This window comes from Boeremia exigua (genome assembly GCF_020726555.1).
Source record: "Boeremia exigua strain MPI-SDFR-AT-0100 chromosome Unknown C7974scaffold_7, whole genome shotgun sequence".
Taxonomy (NCBI): Eukaryota; Fungi; Ascomycota; class Dothideomycetes; order Pleosporales; family Didymellaceae; genus Boeremia; species Boeremia exigua.
The window spans coordinates 805863-820357 of record NW_025763524.1 but is presented as its reverse complement, the minus strand read 5'-3'; the positions used below and the strand labels follow the sequence as shown (position 1 = coordinate 820357).

Sequence of the window (14495 nt, the reverse complement as noted above, 5' to 3'; positions counted from 1 at the left end):
TGTGTGTGCCTGGAGCACAACAATTCTCCGGCGCGGCGTGCGGGGAGGGGATCTCTGAAGCGCGCAGCTGCGCGCAGCCGCGACGCCCGCCGCGCTGGTGATTTGTTGGGCGTTGAGATGCAGTCGTGATGCCCGTCTGTCCTGAGCGTCGCCGCCTCGCCTGCCCTGCTGCGTCTTCTGCGCCCCCTGACCCTGCTCTGCGCCCCACTGGCCTCCGGGATCCTCACCGGACGCAGACTGCTCCTTTTGCTGACTGGGTCGCCTCGCATTCGCGCTCGCACAGGCAGGCGCTGGGTTGTTTGTCACTCGTGTTTCCGAGCCCGGTGGGTGGGTGCTGAAACCCGGGTTTTCGTGCATGCGAGATGCGTGTGGTGGCAGTGGTGTTGTGTAGTGCGACCTCGGAGAGTTTTGTGGGCGTGGGAGACGCGGTTTCACGATATGCGGTGTTGCGTATCTGTATACGTGGCGACGCACGCTGGTGGGTGCTTGGGGGCGTCGTGTGGTTCAGCGCGAAGCAGTGATTTGGTGCGAGGTAAGAAAATGACTGAATTGAATTGAATCGTGTATCTAAACCATCGACTGCGGATTGCGTTGGACTTCGACTGCGGTAAGCTCGAAGTCCTTTTTGGTGTAAATGCCCTGGTTGTCCCAGGAGTCTGGGCTCGAATCGTCGCTGACGGTGTCCTTTGCGTCAGAGAAGGCATTTGCTTTGTGGTTGGTTTCGTCCATGTAACCTGTGGGCATCTTGCTTCGACGGGTGCCGTCGGCGTGCGATGCGAGTTTTTTTGAGGTGAGGGAGGTGTGAATGTCGCGGATGAGAGGGCGAAGGACCGGGATGCACTGGACAATGATGGTGCCAACGATTTCGGAGGAGTACCACACATTTGAGTGCGCGTTGCGCCAGAAGTACCACTCGTCCTTGGGGTTGCCGCCGTCCTTCCAGCCTGTGCGGATTGCGGCGATGATGGCAACGATCATTCCAAGACTCATGGTCATGCAGAGGCCGACCTTTTCAACTTTGCGCATATCCAGGTTCCAGGTGATGAGCCAGGGGAAGGTGGCCATAGTGAAGTCCATGATGATGTTGTACACTGTCAAATATAAGCCAGGGGTCATTCAAAGTCTCGAGTCTTTGCTCACCATTGCCGCCCTCCTTGAAGTTCTCACGGAAAGTCCAGTCCAGGTAAAACGGCAGTCTGTACCAGACATCGTAGCTTGGCTTGTCGATGATCCTCGCCCATTGGAAGAAACACTTGGTGATCATGTAGGCGTTCATGGTGACGATACAGAACCAGAGAATCCATCGGGGCCAGCCTTTAGTGAGCTTCAATAATGTCACAGCAAAGGCTGTTTTACTCAGGGCCTGCCCGATCAGGGTGCCGCAGGAAGTCACGTTGATGAGAATCTGCATGCGGTCGTCCCACTTGTCGACAACATATCCAGTCGCATACTCGAGGGTGATGAGACTGTTGTTGATGGAGAGGATGATCTTTCACGATGTTAGTCATTGTCGCGACGCTCAGTAGAGACCACATACCCAAGTTACCAGCAAGATCCAGTCATCCCACCACAGGCCGTGTCGCCTCGTGACCTTGATCCATACGCGCAGCGCGAGGAAGAATGTAGCGCCCGCATACAGAAACCACAGGCCCAGATTCAGCGGGACCTCTGGGTTGACGTACGCGTGCGTCTGATCTTTTTCGTGATTCCGTGGCGAGAGCATAATTACATGTTTGTCCAGGGCCCAAACATGCGAAACACAAATGGGAGTGGGAAGGGAATGGTAATAATGAGAGGCGGAAGGTCGGCTGTACGAACGGTAATATCAAAAACGCAAACGAGGGGGGGGATGGAAGAAATCGTCCCAGGCGCATGGCCATACGCGGATCGGTGGCTTTTCAAACTCGATGCAATGCCCGCAGTCAGCAGACAGGCGGATTCTAGACCAGGATGCCGAAATTGGGCCTCGCGGAAAAGGAATTGGTGGAACAACCGTTCCTTGCACCTCGGGCCTTGTCGTACTAAAACGATAGCTTTCTCCGAGATCCTGGGGAAACTCGTGGATGACTAACCAAATGGAGCAGCGGTTTGTGGACTACCAGGGAACTCGCTCACGCGGCATGTGGGTTGTTAATCTATCCCTGGTATTTAGGCCCGGCTCGGGCTTGTCCGTGGTGATGCTTCACCAGCTCGGGCGACAGCTGCACTACAGCTGCCACAGGTGTCAACTGGTCACGCATCCTCCGTCGGAAGAACGTTGTACGGCTCCACGATCTGCATGGTTCAGCCAGCCCTACAGAAGTCGAGTCACGGTCACAGGAGAGGCGCGGCGCTGTGACGCATTTCAGACATTGGCGGATTAATCATAGATGAGCTGCGCCGTGATATTGGCTGGCAGGCGGCGCAGGGTACGGCCGAATTGCGCGATACCGGTACCGTCTCAATCGCATGATGCCGAGTCTGGTAGTGCGAGATCCGATCTAGGAACACCGCTGCGGCGCACCTGCAACGATGTTGACTTTGGGGCTGCGTACGTGGTGGGGAGGGGTGTGCGACAGTAGTGAGCAACCAAAGGCGCGAATCCTGCTAGACGTTTCACGTCGCAACGCTGGCGTCAAGGCGGGCCCAGGAACGGCGTCTACCCTGCTTCAGGAAAGCGCGGACGAACGGGCCTCTTGCAAATCCCGGTTACGCTCGCGCTACCACCACGCTACGCCATGTCTTGATTGTCAAATTCATGCCTCGATCCTTGGGCCTCTACGCCAAAGAACGCTCTGACATCATCCAGTTGGCCGCCGGTGGAGATTATGTTTCTTCTAGAACCCGCGTCACAGAGCCCAATTTGGTGCCACAGCGCGCCGCGCCATCTCGAGGCCCGTGGCCGCGACGGGATCCTCGGGGCTTTGGTTGGCGAAGCATATCAATCCTTCGGACCCGTCCTATTCCAGGAGCTTAGGAGTTTAGGACTTTGCGAGTTTTGCCTGCTTATCCCCTTTTGCCCAGTGCGTCGAAACAGATCTTCGCCAAACGAACCTCGCGGGCCAACGTGAGACGACCCAGAGAATCTCAATACCGCGTGAAACCCTCGATAGTTTGAACGAGGATGATCGATTTTTGCACCGTGTGTCGAGAGACGTGTCGAGCGACGTGTCACTCGCAGGGCGGCCTAGTAAGGTGTCTTGTTCTTGATTCATGGGTGTTGGCCTCCGTAAGGGAGGCCGTAATAATACTACAGGGTCTATCTATTCAACCGCTTCCCGCTGCGCCAGTGGTATATCTCCAAAAGTTCAAATCATGCCTCGTGTGGCGGTTGTGAACCACGCCGTTCTATGCTAATGCCGATCACCGTGTAACGCCTTTAATGATCCTAGGAACGCAAACCGGCAAGCTGCCGTCAAATCATGTCATCATGTTTATTCCGCCTCAGGAGCCTCAGGAGTCTGTGCTAGACCCTGGCTCATCGCCTCCGGACTTGTCTCACGTTCAACCACCTCTGTGTTCGATTGCGCCTCCATCGTCTTGGGGCTCTCAACTGTCGCAGAACAAACCTCTTCTGTGTCGACAGCATCTGTGGCGACAGTGTTTGTGTCGGCAGCATTTGTGTCGGCATCGTGTGTGTTTGCCGTGTTTGTATCAACTTCGTTTGTGTCGACATCGTTCGTGTCGACATCGGTCGTGTCGGTAGCGCTTGTATCGACAGCGTGTTCGACAGAGTCTGTTTCTTCATCATTGTTGCCAACGACCTCCTCAATCATTGAAGCAAAATCCACTGTGATGCCGCCAACAGTCATCTTGAGTAGGGTAGTCGCGCCAGGACCGTCGCTCTTGTCTGAAACATTCTTGTCTTCGTCGAGATCTAGCATGACAGCATCGCTGCTGAACATGTCTGGATCGGGCCAAAGTCCCGCAGATGATGTGCTAGGATCTTCGTACAGATCAAACCCAAGTCCCAACATGCCAGTCCCTTCCGGCGAACTCGATGCAGGCATGTCGCTGGACAAGAAGTCGTTGTTGAATAGATCTGAGAACTGCGCCCCACTCGCGCGAGCAGGGGTATCGAAGACAGGAAAGGAAGAGAAGTCGAAAACTTGCGAGGGAGACGAGTTGTTTGCATCAGATAGCATTGCGTTAAGTTGTCGAGTGAATGGCGTTTCCGGCGCAGCTGTGGCAGGACGCATCGTACGCGGCGTGAAGATGCTTCGGGAAGGTGTCATGGCCTGCTCTGCGTCATCGTCGCCTCGTCGTGGGGTCAATGGCGGGCGACGACGGGACCCCGGGGTAGGAGTCTTGAGGAGGTCAGAGAATGCGTCGTCTTTCCTTGGGGTGGCCTTCCTTGGGGTAGACTTTGCAAGCCCCGGGGTCTCAAACAGGTACGCCAGATCGTCGTGCTCGTTGTCGAGCGCAGGCGGTGGGCAATTCTCTTTGTCGGTTTCGCCGTCGTCCACAGTCGCAGGCATTGGCACATCAGGGTCTGCAGGTGAAGCAGGCGATGGGGCCACAGCAGATGCGGCACTCATGACCGGCTCATCTGGAACCCCCAATGAATCCTGTGCACCAGATGGTGCAGGCGATGCGGATGCAGCACATCCGTCGGGTGTAGGGGCCGCTTCCGCAGTGGGCTGATTGGGATTACGCCTGTACACATCTTTCCTCATCGTAGCCGGGATGCACTCATCAAACTCTAGTCCCTGGACAACGCAGCGGCCACATGGTCGCTGACGATCGCACAATTTCTTGAGTTTCCGGCACCGCTCACATCGAGGATTTTCAGGTGCCACCTCTCCTTTGTGGATCACTATCCGATTCGATTTGTCGATCTTCTCTTGCTTCAAGGCAAGTGTCTTAAGCTCACCATTTTTGCGTGGAGATGGGAAGAGCAGTCGGCGTGTGGGTTTGGGAGTCAAGTCAGGATCGACATCTACTGAAGAGTCTTTGCTTCTCCGGAACCCAGCTGGGCTGGATTGAATCGCTCGTTCGAATGCAGCCTCAGCCTCAGCGCTGCCAGAGACATCGTCTTGACTGGCAGCATTGCCGTTCCCTGAAGGTCTCGTAGACGGTGGAGGCATGTCTTTTTCGGCTTGACTGTCAGGCTCTTGCTGTTTCTCTGGATCTCCAGCATCCGAGGCAATATCGTCATTCTGTGATTGGGATTTGCTGCGGGTGCTTGGTACCCGCTTCCGTCGCGATGCCTTCGACGCGTCCTTGACCCACAAATTTTGTGGTCTTGATCTGCCATTCTTGGCAAGCCACAAACCGCATGGATTACACAGATTCATCGTCTCGAACAGTTCAGCCTCCCTTTCTCGCAATGTGAGCTTGTTCTTGTATATGCGATACATCGGCTCCTCGGTTTCTGGATCTGTTTCTATGACTTCGTAAGCCACGATGCCAGCAGAAGACAATACGATGTCTTCCGGGATGCCGATTTCAACGCGAGTGTAAGGCTTCCTCCATGTTGGAGTCTCGATCTCTCCACAGTTATGACAGTGATCGGGCATGTCTCCGCTTTTAAGTGCACTTTGAAGCCTCTCTTTGATGTATTTCTTCCGCTTGGCGTGTGACCCGCTTCGTGGAGGTCGTGGATCGTTAGCTGTAGATTCAGATGGCGTAGGAGCATCTGACATGAATTCTCCTATGCCGGACCACGTGTTCGATCGGGGTAGACCCTTTGTTCTTGGCGCTACGGGTCGTTTGGCGGGGCCGTTTGGGGTAGCTTCGCGGCTATAGACCTGTCCCGCGGTCTCGCTCTCGGGTGAGCACTGTGAGAACGGTGAGTCGGGAGATCCAGCTTTGCTGACCGTTTGTGTCTGCTCAAGGGGAGGAAAGGGAAACGAGTCCGTGGGCGGCTGTCGTGGTCTCTTGGAAATCACACTAGCGTCTGAGTACTCCTGAAGTGTTTGAGATCGAGGCAAACCAGGTGCCTTCGTCATCGAGGGATCCGCGCGGACTGGCTTCTGATTGCACGTCTCGGTCTCGATGCTCTGAGCGACCTGCTTATAAGGCTCGCGTGTGAACGATCTTGGAGGCGGGATGTAGGTCTGGGGTAGGCGCTCCGCGGGACCGGGATTGACCTCTTGCCATGGCTTGTGTGATTTGTCGTAAGGGGCGACTTCCATGCGCGCAAGTTGTTTGCGGCGTCTCGTTGCGTCTTTCGTTGCGTCTTTCGTTGCGTCTTTCGCCGTGTCCTTCGCCGCGTCTTTCGCCAGGTCTTTTCCTGTGTCTTTTCCTGTGTCTTTCGCTGCGTCTTTCGCTGTGTCTTTGGCAACATCTCTTGCTGTACTTTTTGTTACCAGGTTACTGTCATCTGGCACTGTACTACCAGCTTCAACATTTTCCTCCTCTCTGCTCTGGGTTACGTCACTAACGAAGCCTGAATCCGTTAACTGGGGAAAGGTCGGTAGAGGAGGACTTGACGGTGTAGGAGAAGTGGGTTGGCGAACTATGGGCGGCGAGGACGGCATGTTTCGGGGTGTTTCGTCGGGACTGCCATCTCTTTCGTCCTCGCACGAGTCCATAGCCGTGTCAGAAAAGACACCCGTCTCATACGGCGATACATATGGTCGTCCAGCATCCATAGATCCATGGCGCAAAGCGCTTGGTGCGGGAACACGGCGGTATTGTGGTGCGCCAAAGGCTCTGTCACCTGGCCGCGGTGTCAGCGCCCGTGGTTGTGACTCGGCGTCAGCAAAGGTGGAGGCCGGATTTGCAGCGATTGGCCGGTGGAGCCAAACAGATGAGGCTGTGGCGGCAGTCTTGTGCAATGAGTCGCTGCGAGCTGTGAGGGGGGTGTTCCGTGGTCGAGTTGCCTGTGTGATGCGTGCTCTCTTTTTCGGTGGCCCATCCCCTTGCATTTCGATAGTGTAATGTGGATCGATCGGGCCTTGCGGCGAATGTGTCGACATGTCGCTTCGAACAGATGCTCGTGAATTAGGACGCGGTTCGGGGTTGTACGTGACATGGCGCGGTTCAGGTTTGTACGGGATGTGGCGGAAGGGGGCACCGCGTGCCGGGCTGGAGGCTCGCGACGGCTGAGACCCGAAGGACGCATTCGACTGCTTGTAGAAGGATTCGTTCCTGACGGGCTCCTGAGAAGGACTGTGACGTGTGAGCATCTGGTGGAATGGCTCGTAGCCACCAGTGGATGGGCGGGCTGGAGGCTGTGTAGGCGGGGTGAACGGCACTGGTTGGGCCAGCTGACCAAGCGTGGGATTCTCTTTCAGGAATTCAGACCATGCGGTGTAATCGAAGCCCCCGGGTATGATCTGGCTCAGGCTGTGGTAGCGTTCCATGTTCTCGACATACTCCTTCTGCATGGACGTCGGCACAGGCACAAGCTTGAGTTTCACCTCCAATGTCTCTTTGATACCGTTCGAGAAGAGACCCAGGATGTTCTTGCACACACGACCCGTGACCATTGTCTGCGAGTCTTCAGCGGGGGCATTGGGGGTGGCCGAAGCAGAGGCCAGGATCCACGAAAGCATTCCTTGGCCGACCAGAGGGGTTTCGTACTCGGAGAAGTCGTATGCGTACACGGTGTAGTCGTGGCCCAGCTTCGCGGTGAGTTCGGGACTGTGGCTGTGAGTACTGATCTGCGACGGTCAGACACTGTGTATGAGCATACCTTGCAGTGACAATGGTGTCGATACATGTCTTCAGCTCGATGACGCCGACCTGGGTGTTCTCGTCGAGAGATACGACCGGGATGTTGAGGACGTCCGGCAGACGTGCCAGGCAGTTTGTCTTGTTCTCGTTGTCGAATGTGTAGAGCACCTTCACTGTAGGGCCCACAGGTTAGACACAATCCATCGTCAGTACTGCACATGCTTGCCTCGCATTGGACGACGCGGTATCCCGCCCGTGTCGTCGTCGTCGTCGGCAGCAGGCGACGCCGGCGTCTGCTGCATGGCCGGGTTCCCCACTACCATGGCAGATGAAGTCGACATGGCCGCCGAGGGGTTGGCCGTGGGCAGTCTGGCCGTGCTGTGGAGACCGGAGGGATCGAAGGCGCGTTTTGAAGGGTGCACTCCACACTAGCTAGAGGTGCGAGGTTGGCGCTCATTTGCTCCGGCACGCGACGTGAACCGCGCAGCGCGAGCAGAGCTGGCGACGTCGCGAAACTAACGCGGAAAATGGCCCGGCGAGCTGCTCATGGGTCTGCGGGGTCTGTAGAAGCTCTTGCAAGCAGCGACACGCGCAGAACCAGCGATCGGGGGCGTGCGACTGCCGCGATGACGCTTTCGTGGTTCTTGCACAGACGCGGTGGAGCGACGCGTTGATTGGCGCGTGTCGCTGACTAAGGAATCCACCATTGCATTTGCGTCGGAGCTAGCTGACTTCAACTTCTTGCCTGACGCCCGCAACCGCCGAAACGACCTCATCCAAGCCCGTTGCCGTGGCATCTCCCTGTCTAATCGCTGGTCAGTCCCTCGCCCGCCATCTGCGCGTCACGTGCGCTAGTCTTCAGGCAGCCGCGACACGTGCACGACAGGCCCACAGCTGTTCTTCACGGACAGAAGCTGCAGTTGCACCAGCTAACACATCTCCAGACCTGCTCGTCGCATACACACCACACCGCCCCCGAACCCCTCCCACTAGACACCATGTCCGACCCCAAGATTCAGTGTGTACACCAGCTCCCCACTCCATTGACATGCGCTAACACATCTCACAGGGAGCTGCTCTCCAAGCCTAGGTCAGAGTTGACGTATGTCCTCCCTACAACCCTAATTCCTTCAACCCAATCCCCTTCAATCCAAACCCCCTCGACCCAAGTCCCTACAACCCGAAAAAATCCAGACTCACAACTTGACAGCGAATATGAAGTCGCCCAGGTCGAGGAACACGAGCTCACCACCGGGCCTCTGTCCATCCTCCAGACCGCCGTTCGCTCGCGCACACAAGTCCTGATCTCCTGCCGCAACAACCGCAAGATCCTCGCCCGCGTCAAGGCCTTCGACCGTCACTGTAACATGGTCCTCGAAAACGCGAAAGAGATGTGGACCGAGACCCCACGGTTGGCAAACGGCGCCCATGGCAGGAAGGTCAACAAGGACCGCTTCATCTCGAAGCTGTACGTCATCCCCGTGCGCTTATTTTCTGGCTGCTAATCATTGCAGTTTCCTCCGCGGCGACTCCGTCATCCTTGTATTGTTGTCTTAAGCGCGTGAGGGTCATGGCGGTGGCAGAGCTGGGACGCGACAACGATCACGATCTTGGAGTTTGGAATGCATTAAAATTTACATATCGATCGCACCGCCTGCGAGCACCACCGAACGAATCAATCGATACCCCACCTTTACTTCTTCAGTCCCTCGCTCAGGCCCAACAGTAGTTCAGCGAGTCCATGCGCCCCAGGATCTGGAACCTCCTGGAACCCTTGGCCTCCAACATACACGGTTCTGCCTAAGCTCGCCTTCATACCCTTTGTACCTTGCGCGCCTTCTTGCGCGGCCACTGCAGCTTCTTCGATGCTTCCCGTCTTCGACAACGTCTGGACAAAGGGGTGCAACGCATCTATTAACGTTCGATCTCCGGGCTGGGCTGGCGTGTACTTTCCGAGCGCTTTGAGAGACGAGTCCAGCGCTTTGGCCCAAATTTCGGGCGTGACTGGTCCAGGCGAAGAGGGTGCGTTTTGTCGCAGTCCATGGGCGAGCGCATTCAGGAAGATAGCGTAGATGGCACCAGAAGTTCCGTCCATGGACACCTCAACAACCTGAATGATATGGTTGAGAAGGATTAGCAAGTCATCTGTGCTCTCCGCTGTGCCTAGCATGTCCAGAATCGCTGCATTGTGTCAGTCTAGGCTGCAGACCACGTGATGCGTGACTTACATTCTGCGCCCCGCTTCAAGCCAATGCCACAGTCGCCGTCGCCGACTATCGTATCATATTTAGTAACGTCAGGCTCGACTGAAATGAGCCGATCCAACGCCGTTTTCAAAGCTGACTGGTATACTGTAGGGTCCACTGGGAAGTGTCAGTACCGGCCGAATAATTTTGCCCTAGAACGTACCCCTAAGAGTGCTGGGTTGGATCTCTTCATAGTCTGTCTGCTTCTCTTCGGCTGCTGCCTGTCCTCGCTTCTGCCACGTGCCGCTGCTAATTGCCGCAGACCAGCCACTGGCCTCAGCCGGCGCATCTAGCAGTTCCAGCATTGAAGGACCGCTGCCGAGTTGCAGATCAGTTACCTTCAGCAAGGAAATGCTGAAGCCAAGGCCGTTCAGACTCGTCATGAAAGTTCCGGAGAGGATTCGGACCGGGTTGATCTTGAAGGTCCCGGCCAACTGCTCCACGACCTCGTTCGTGATCCCGCTTAGTTCCAATGGGCTGACGCCTCCGAGGTTGTTGACGAGAAGCACGACCTCGTCTTTTTCGTTGATGCTCGAGAAGCTCCGATCCTGGTCCGCCGTATTCAAGCAATGCTCCAGCATCGTCTTCACCAACCCCGGCAGATCTGTCGACTTGCGCTCCGATCCAGCTTCGTTGTGAATCCCCATCCCGATCTCAACCTCGCCCTCCTTCAACTCGTCCTCCTCCGGCTCCCTACGCCCCGGCACATGAACATGCGACAGCGACGACCCAATCGACACGGTATGATCCGCCACGATCTGCGCCACCCTCGTCACATCCTTCAGACTCGCCCTGCACACCATTAGCACGCCCCTCACCTCGCCAAACCACACAACACTTACCCTCTCGCCGCCAACGCCCCAGCAACCTTCTGCACCAGCACCGTCCCCGCAATTCCCCTGCGCCCCACCTTCCCCCCCTTCGCCCGCCCCACGCCCGCATCGTCCCCGACAACCACCATATCGACTTCGATCCCCGCAGCCCGCGCCTTCTCCACCGCCATCCCGAAATTCAGCACGTCGCCCGTGTAATTCATCACCACGACCAGCACGCCCCGATCGCGCCGCACGCGGTGCAGAATGCACCTGCGCACCTGCTCAGCGCTCGGGGACGCGAAGATGGTGCCTGCGACGGCGCCGGCGAGCAGGCCGCGGCCCACAAAGGACGCGAAGGAGGGCTCGTGGCCGGAGCCGCCGCCCGACACAATGGAGACGCTGGGCGCGGCGTCGCGCAGGTAGATGATCTTGTTGGGGAGGTCGCATGCCACGCTGGGGTTTGTAAGGGGGATGCTGCGCAGCGCGGTGGCGACGAGGTGGGTGGGGTCGTGGATGAAGTGTTTTGCTGCGCGGGTTAGCACTCACACTCCCTCCGTATTTCATATACTCTGCATAATAGAAGTAGAAGGGAAACATACACGACATTGTATCTGTGTGCTTCTAATCACTGCAGTAGTCTCGAGCTCAATTCGTCTTGACAATCAATTGCGTGGTGTCGACCTCAAGTACTCAAACCTCGAATCTCATGCGCGCGTCCAAGCAACATATAAGCCCCAACAGCAGCACTATTTCCTTTTCAATCACCCTCCGTCGCTCCTTCCATCCACCGACCGGAGCCCCCGCCGGTGCCTGACCCGCCCGCGCAGACAGCTGCGTGAGGGGTAGCTCTCCAGTTCCCGACATCCCCGCGCTGTCCCGATGCGGTAGCGGAGGCTACAATTACCGGATTGGGACGCAACACCAGGAACGTCGTCGTGTTTCGGTGCTTAAAAATTGTGTATAGCATCGGAATTGGGACTTTCTATGGACGAGGGCGAGGTCGGCCTGGGGGTTCTGGAGGAGGACTGGGCGGCTCGGATTGCTTGTTAGAGGAAGTTTTGGCGCAGTTGCTTTGCGCTGCTGTTTGCGGTTGTGTGCGCGAAAGAGGTTTGGGGGTCGTTTTGGTGGCAGAGAAGAGTGGCTGCGGAGTGTTTCGGACTGTGGATGAGGCGGGTTACCTGTTTGGGGACTGCCTTTGGTTGTTCCCAATGTGCCGTACCTTACCATGACAGACGTTGCTGACCTGTGTGCGTGTTTATGGTATTGCTTGCTGTTGCAGCATTACGAGACCTATTTGAAGCACCTACTTAGGCGTACTTGTGTACGTGTATCTTACCTCCCTTTGAGCAGTCATCTTACGTATTGTAAGGCCGATGAAAGACAAGACTTTGCCGAAGCACAGAATAGTAGTACATTGTCCTATCTAAAACCTCAAGTTAACGAAGCAGACTGCTCTAGTCATAGTTTCGCGTTCTGCTGATACGTCCGGGCCCAACATGCATTGATGCAAACGCAACATGGCCAACATCCGCATCCTTTTGCACATCTCCAACAATAACACGGACGTCGCGAAGTGCTCTGGATGCCTCCATTCCGTCAAGGTACGATGGGACGTGCTCCTGCAGATACGGGTTGTCGCGTGCAAGTGTTGATACGTAACCCAAGATGTCTGGCGCCCTCGTCACGATACCTAGGACCACCGAGGCCACAGCTGTCGCAAAGAGCAGGGACGAGATGACGATAGTGAGAACTGCAAAAGTGGTATTGCACACATATCGCTCGGTGTCGAACTCAACGCCGGTCGCTTCCGTGCTGTTCCATGGCGCCTCTGTGTCCAGCCCAGCTCGGTAGTCCACGCCCATCCACGAATCAGTGAAGGTATTGATGACCATCTGCAAGCGACGATTGAACATTTGGGTGGTCAGATTCTGCGCAGGATTTACTCCACCCCACGATCCAGGATAATTCGTAATCAGATTTGTGAGGTATGGATCCGTCATCCACTGTTCAACAAGCTCGGAGACTCGCAATTTAGAAGTTGAGCCCAGATCAGTACCGGGAAGGAACTGAGTAATGTAACGTACAGTGTCCCAGGACGAGGTGTTGTCAAATATAGGCCACATATCCCGATTTGAAAGACGCATGCGCTGCACGTCGCACACGCCTTCAATGCAACCGACCTCGGAGTGCACCGCTCGCATCTCGGCTGTGCAGTTCGAACGTATAGCCTCTCGATAGGATACCCTAGTTAGGTACTCGAAGCCCACGGTTGTTGAATTCTTGCCTTCATCAGGCGCGTTAATGAGCATGTCGAATGAAGTTTCATTCTGACCAGTCCTGGTATCGTTGATGAGACTTAACGAAAAGTTTGCAGAGAACGGATCACATAGGATTTCCCAATATCCGGTCTCGATCTCGAATGTGACATTTGCTGTCATTGGAACGTCCCTGATAGGTGATCCCAGGAGAGAGGTGTATGAAACGGAAGGAGTGTCTTTAACATCATACCAGTCATCAGAAGGCGGCGTCGTGTCCTTGAAGTGTTCCAGAGAAGTTATATCGGGAATTCTAATGTTGCCAAAGAGATCCTTCGACCCATTAAAGTTGTCTCGGGAGGTCTGGAGCGTGCTGAGAAACAGGGGTGCATATGAAGACCAGTAGTAATCTTCAAGGTGCTCGCCATACATATTCCACCTGCCAAAGATATCGACAGCATGATACCGGGCAGGAGTTTGAATAACCTTTTCGGATACCGTTGTTGATAGAAGTCTCAGTGACGATTGACCCCCAAGAGGCGACAAAAGCCACGCTACCACGATTCCGATTCCTAGCAGGTTTAGTCGGCGCATTCCAAATTGCCTCTCCACGCTTGCAAAGAACGATTGACTCCCTAAAAGCTGCTCCAGTGTCTATAAGCGTGTCAGTTTGCTCGCTTGTAAGAGTCGTTCAGGCCTATCACTCACGCCAACAGAAGAGCTTCGTTCAGCTTTGAAGAGCGCAACTCGGCGAAGGAGCTTTCCAAAAATCGCTGCATACACTATTGGGAATATAGTAGGTGAAAGTAGCGTTATGGCTTTGATATCTTGTCCATAGGTAGATACAGGTTTCTGGTTCAGAGAAAGGCAGAGAATGGCGATCACTGCGCTCACTGTCAGTCTTGCTACATTTGGCATCAGCAGACCACACGTACCTAGAAAAAACAACGGAACCAAAGACATGAGTACGTCGAATATAGTCGACCCCCATTCGTGGACAACACCTCTCTCCAGTGTCGCGTATGTTCTGGACTCATGATGCTTCGTGGAGCCGTCGGCTTGCTCGCTTGAAATATCGCTGGTCGGTCGACTGATCCCGATCGAGTTTGGGGCTTTCAAACCACGTACATCATTCATAGTTGTTGGTAAAGCTGTATACGCGCTGGGATTCGATCGATTAGCAGAGTCCTCGAATTCAAAGGCAGATGGCTCTGAACGCGCGCGGACGTACGGTGTGGCTTGCGCCATTATGATGGTCAAAGTGATACACGATGACAGTTGGGACCCCTCTCTGAGGCGCGGTGATAGTCATATACTCTTCCTCGATCTCACTACGTGGTGCGTGCTAAAACCTCGCTTGGCACTCCTTCGCAGCTGTTGGTAGCACACAAGTGTCACATTTGTTGCCAATGTGCTTTTCGTGCAGTGTCTGAGGGTAAGCGGGGCATTGTACACCGCAATTTGAGGAGCGGCTACTTGTCAGCGCTTTCCGAATTCTGATCGACAGCCGTGAATTCACGCATCTGTTATTCAAATCAAGACAATGCTACAAAGACAGTGACTTACTTGCAAGGCTT

The 14495-nt window shown here is 55.4% G+C and overlaps 5 protein-coding genes across 5 annotated transcripts; 1 reads left to right on the top strand and 4 right to left on the bottom strand.

Annotated features, from left to right (window-relative positions):
* Nucleotides 1–462: 462 nt before the first annotated feature.
* Nucleotides 463–1893, bottom strand: C7974DRAFT_200941 (uncharacterized protein). Its single transcript, XM_046136767.1, has 3 exons — nucleotides 1538–1893; nucleotides 1141–1489; nucleotides 463–1091 (listed from the first exon to the last, which is right to left on the bottom strand). Exons 1-3 carry the CDS (start codon nucleotides 1721–1723, stop codon nucleotides 568–570), a joined length of 1059 nt encoding a protein of 352 aa, XP_045996190.1. The 5' UTR covers nucleotides 1724–1893; the 3' UTR covers nucleotides 463–567.
* Nucleotides 1894–3170: 1277 nt separating this feature from the next.
* On the bottom strand, nucleotides 3171–8217 carry C7974DRAFT_425084 (uncharacterized protein). Its single transcript, XM_046144458.1, has 3 exons — nucleotides 7829–8217; nucleotides 7622–7775; nucleotides 3171–7569 (listed from the first exon to the last, which is right to left on the bottom strand). The coding sequence occupies exons 1-3, from the start codon at nucleotides 7941–7943 to the stop codon at nucleotides 3414–3416; spliced, it is 4425 nt and encodes a 1474-aa protein (XP_045996189.1). The 5' UTR covers nucleotides 7944–8217; the 3' UTR covers nucleotides 3171–3413.
* A 136-nt stretch (nucleotides 8218–8353) lies between these two features.
* C7974DRAFT_200913 (small nuclear ribonucleoprotein Sm D2) lies at nucleotides 8354–9227 on the top strand. Its single transcript, XM_046136765.1, has 4 exons — nucleotides 8354–8417; nucleotides 8547–8620; nucleotides 8672–9070; nucleotides 9117–9227. Exons 2-4 carry the CDS (start codon nucleotides 8601–8603, stop codon nucleotides 9157–9159), a joined length of 462 nt encoding a protein of 153 aa, XP_045996188.1. The 5' UTR covers nucleotides 8354–8417; nucleotides 8547–8600; the 3' UTR covers nucleotides 9160–9227.
* C7974DRAFT_200928 (dihydroxyacetone kinase) lies at nucleotides 9202–11545 on the bottom strand. The gene is made up of 5 exons (XM_046136766.1): nucleotides 11263–11545; nucleotides 10691–11189; nucleotides 10012–10640; nucleotides 9831–9965; nucleotides 9202–9783 (listed from the first exon to the last, which is right to left on the bottom strand). The coding sequence occupies exons 1-5, from the start codon at nucleotides 11267–11269 to the stop codon at nucleotides 9296–9298; spliced, it is 1758 nt and encodes a 585-aa protein (XP_045996187.1). The 5' UTR covers nucleotides 11270–11545; the 3' UTR covers nucleotides 9202–9295.
* A 534-nt stretch (nucleotides 11546–12079) lies between these two features.
* C7974DRAFT_200875 (uncharacterized protein) lies at nucleotides 12080–14454 on the bottom strand. The gene is made up of 3 exons (XM_046136764.1): nucleotides 13854–14454; nucleotides 13627–13802; nucleotides 12080–13572 (listed from the first exon to the last, which is right to left on the bottom strand). The coding sequence occupies exons 1-3, from the start codon at nucleotides 14164–14166 to the stop codon at nucleotides 12118–12120; spliced, it is 1944 nt and encodes a 647-aa protein (XP_045996186.1). The 5' UTR covers nucleotides 14167–14454; the 3' UTR covers nucleotides 12080–12117.
* Nucleotides 14455–14495: the final 41 nt, after the last annotated feature.

Bases quoted from the DNA above. Each gene is read 5' to 3' on its own strand.
- C7974DRAFT_200913 (XM_046136765.1), top strand. From the start codon at position 8,601: ATGTCCGACCCCAAGATTCA. The intron at 8,621-8,671 runs GTGTGTACACCA...CACATCTCACAG, and splicing joins ATGTCCGACCCCAAGATTCA to GGAGCTGCTCTCCAAGCCTA. The intron at 9,071-9,116 runs GTACGTCATCCC...TAATCATTGCAG, and splicing joins GACCGCTTCATCTCGAAGCT to TTTCCTCCGCGGCGACTCCG.
- C7974DRAFT_200875 (XM_046136764.1), bottom strand. From the start codon at position 14,166: ATGGCGCAAGCCACACCGTACGTCCGCGCGCGTTCAGAGCCATCTGCC. The intron at 13,803-13,853 runs GTACGTGTGGTC...CAGTGAGCGCAG, and splicing joins GGTTCCGTTGTTTTTTCTAG to TGATCGCCATTCTCTGCCTT. The intron at 13,573-13,626 runs GTGAGTGATAGG...ACACGCTTATAG, and splicing joins AACGAAGCTCTTCTGTTGGC to ACACTGGAGCAGCTTTTAGG.
- C7974DRAFT_200941 (XM_046136767.1), bottom strand. From the start codon at position 1,723: ATGCTCTCGCCACGGAATCACGAAAAAGATCAGACGCACGCGTACGTC. The intron at 1,490-1,537 runs GTATGTGGTCTC...ACATCGTGAAAG, and splicing joins GGATCTTGCTGGTAACTTGG to ATCATCCTCTCCATCAACAA. The intron at 1,092-1,140 runs GTGAGCAAAGAC...TATATTTGACAG, and splicing joins CTTCAAGGAGGGCGGCAATG to TGTACAACATCATCATGGAC.
- C7974DRAFT_425084 (XM_046144458.1), bottom strand. From the start codon at position 7,943: ATGTCGACTTCATCTGCCATGGTAGTGGGGAACCCGGCCATGCAGCAG. The intron at 7,776-7,828 runs GCAAGCATGTGC...TGGGCCCTACAG, and splicing joins ACCGCGTCGTCCAATGCGAG to TGAAGGTGCTCTACACATTC. The intron at 7,570-7,621 runs GTATGCTCATAC...TCACAGCCACAG, and splicing joins GACACCATTGTCACTGCAAG to TCCCGAACTCACCGCGAAGC.
- C7974DRAFT_200928 (XM_046136766.1), bottom strand. The intron at 10,641-10,690 runs GTAAGTGTTGTG...AATGGTGTGCAG, and splicing joins GGGGCGTTGGCGGCGAGAGG to GGCGAGTCTGAAGGATGTGA. The intron at 9,966-10,011 runs GTACGTTCTAGG...GACACTTCCCAG, and splicing joins CCAACCCAGCACTCTTAGGG to TGGACCCTACAGTATACCAG.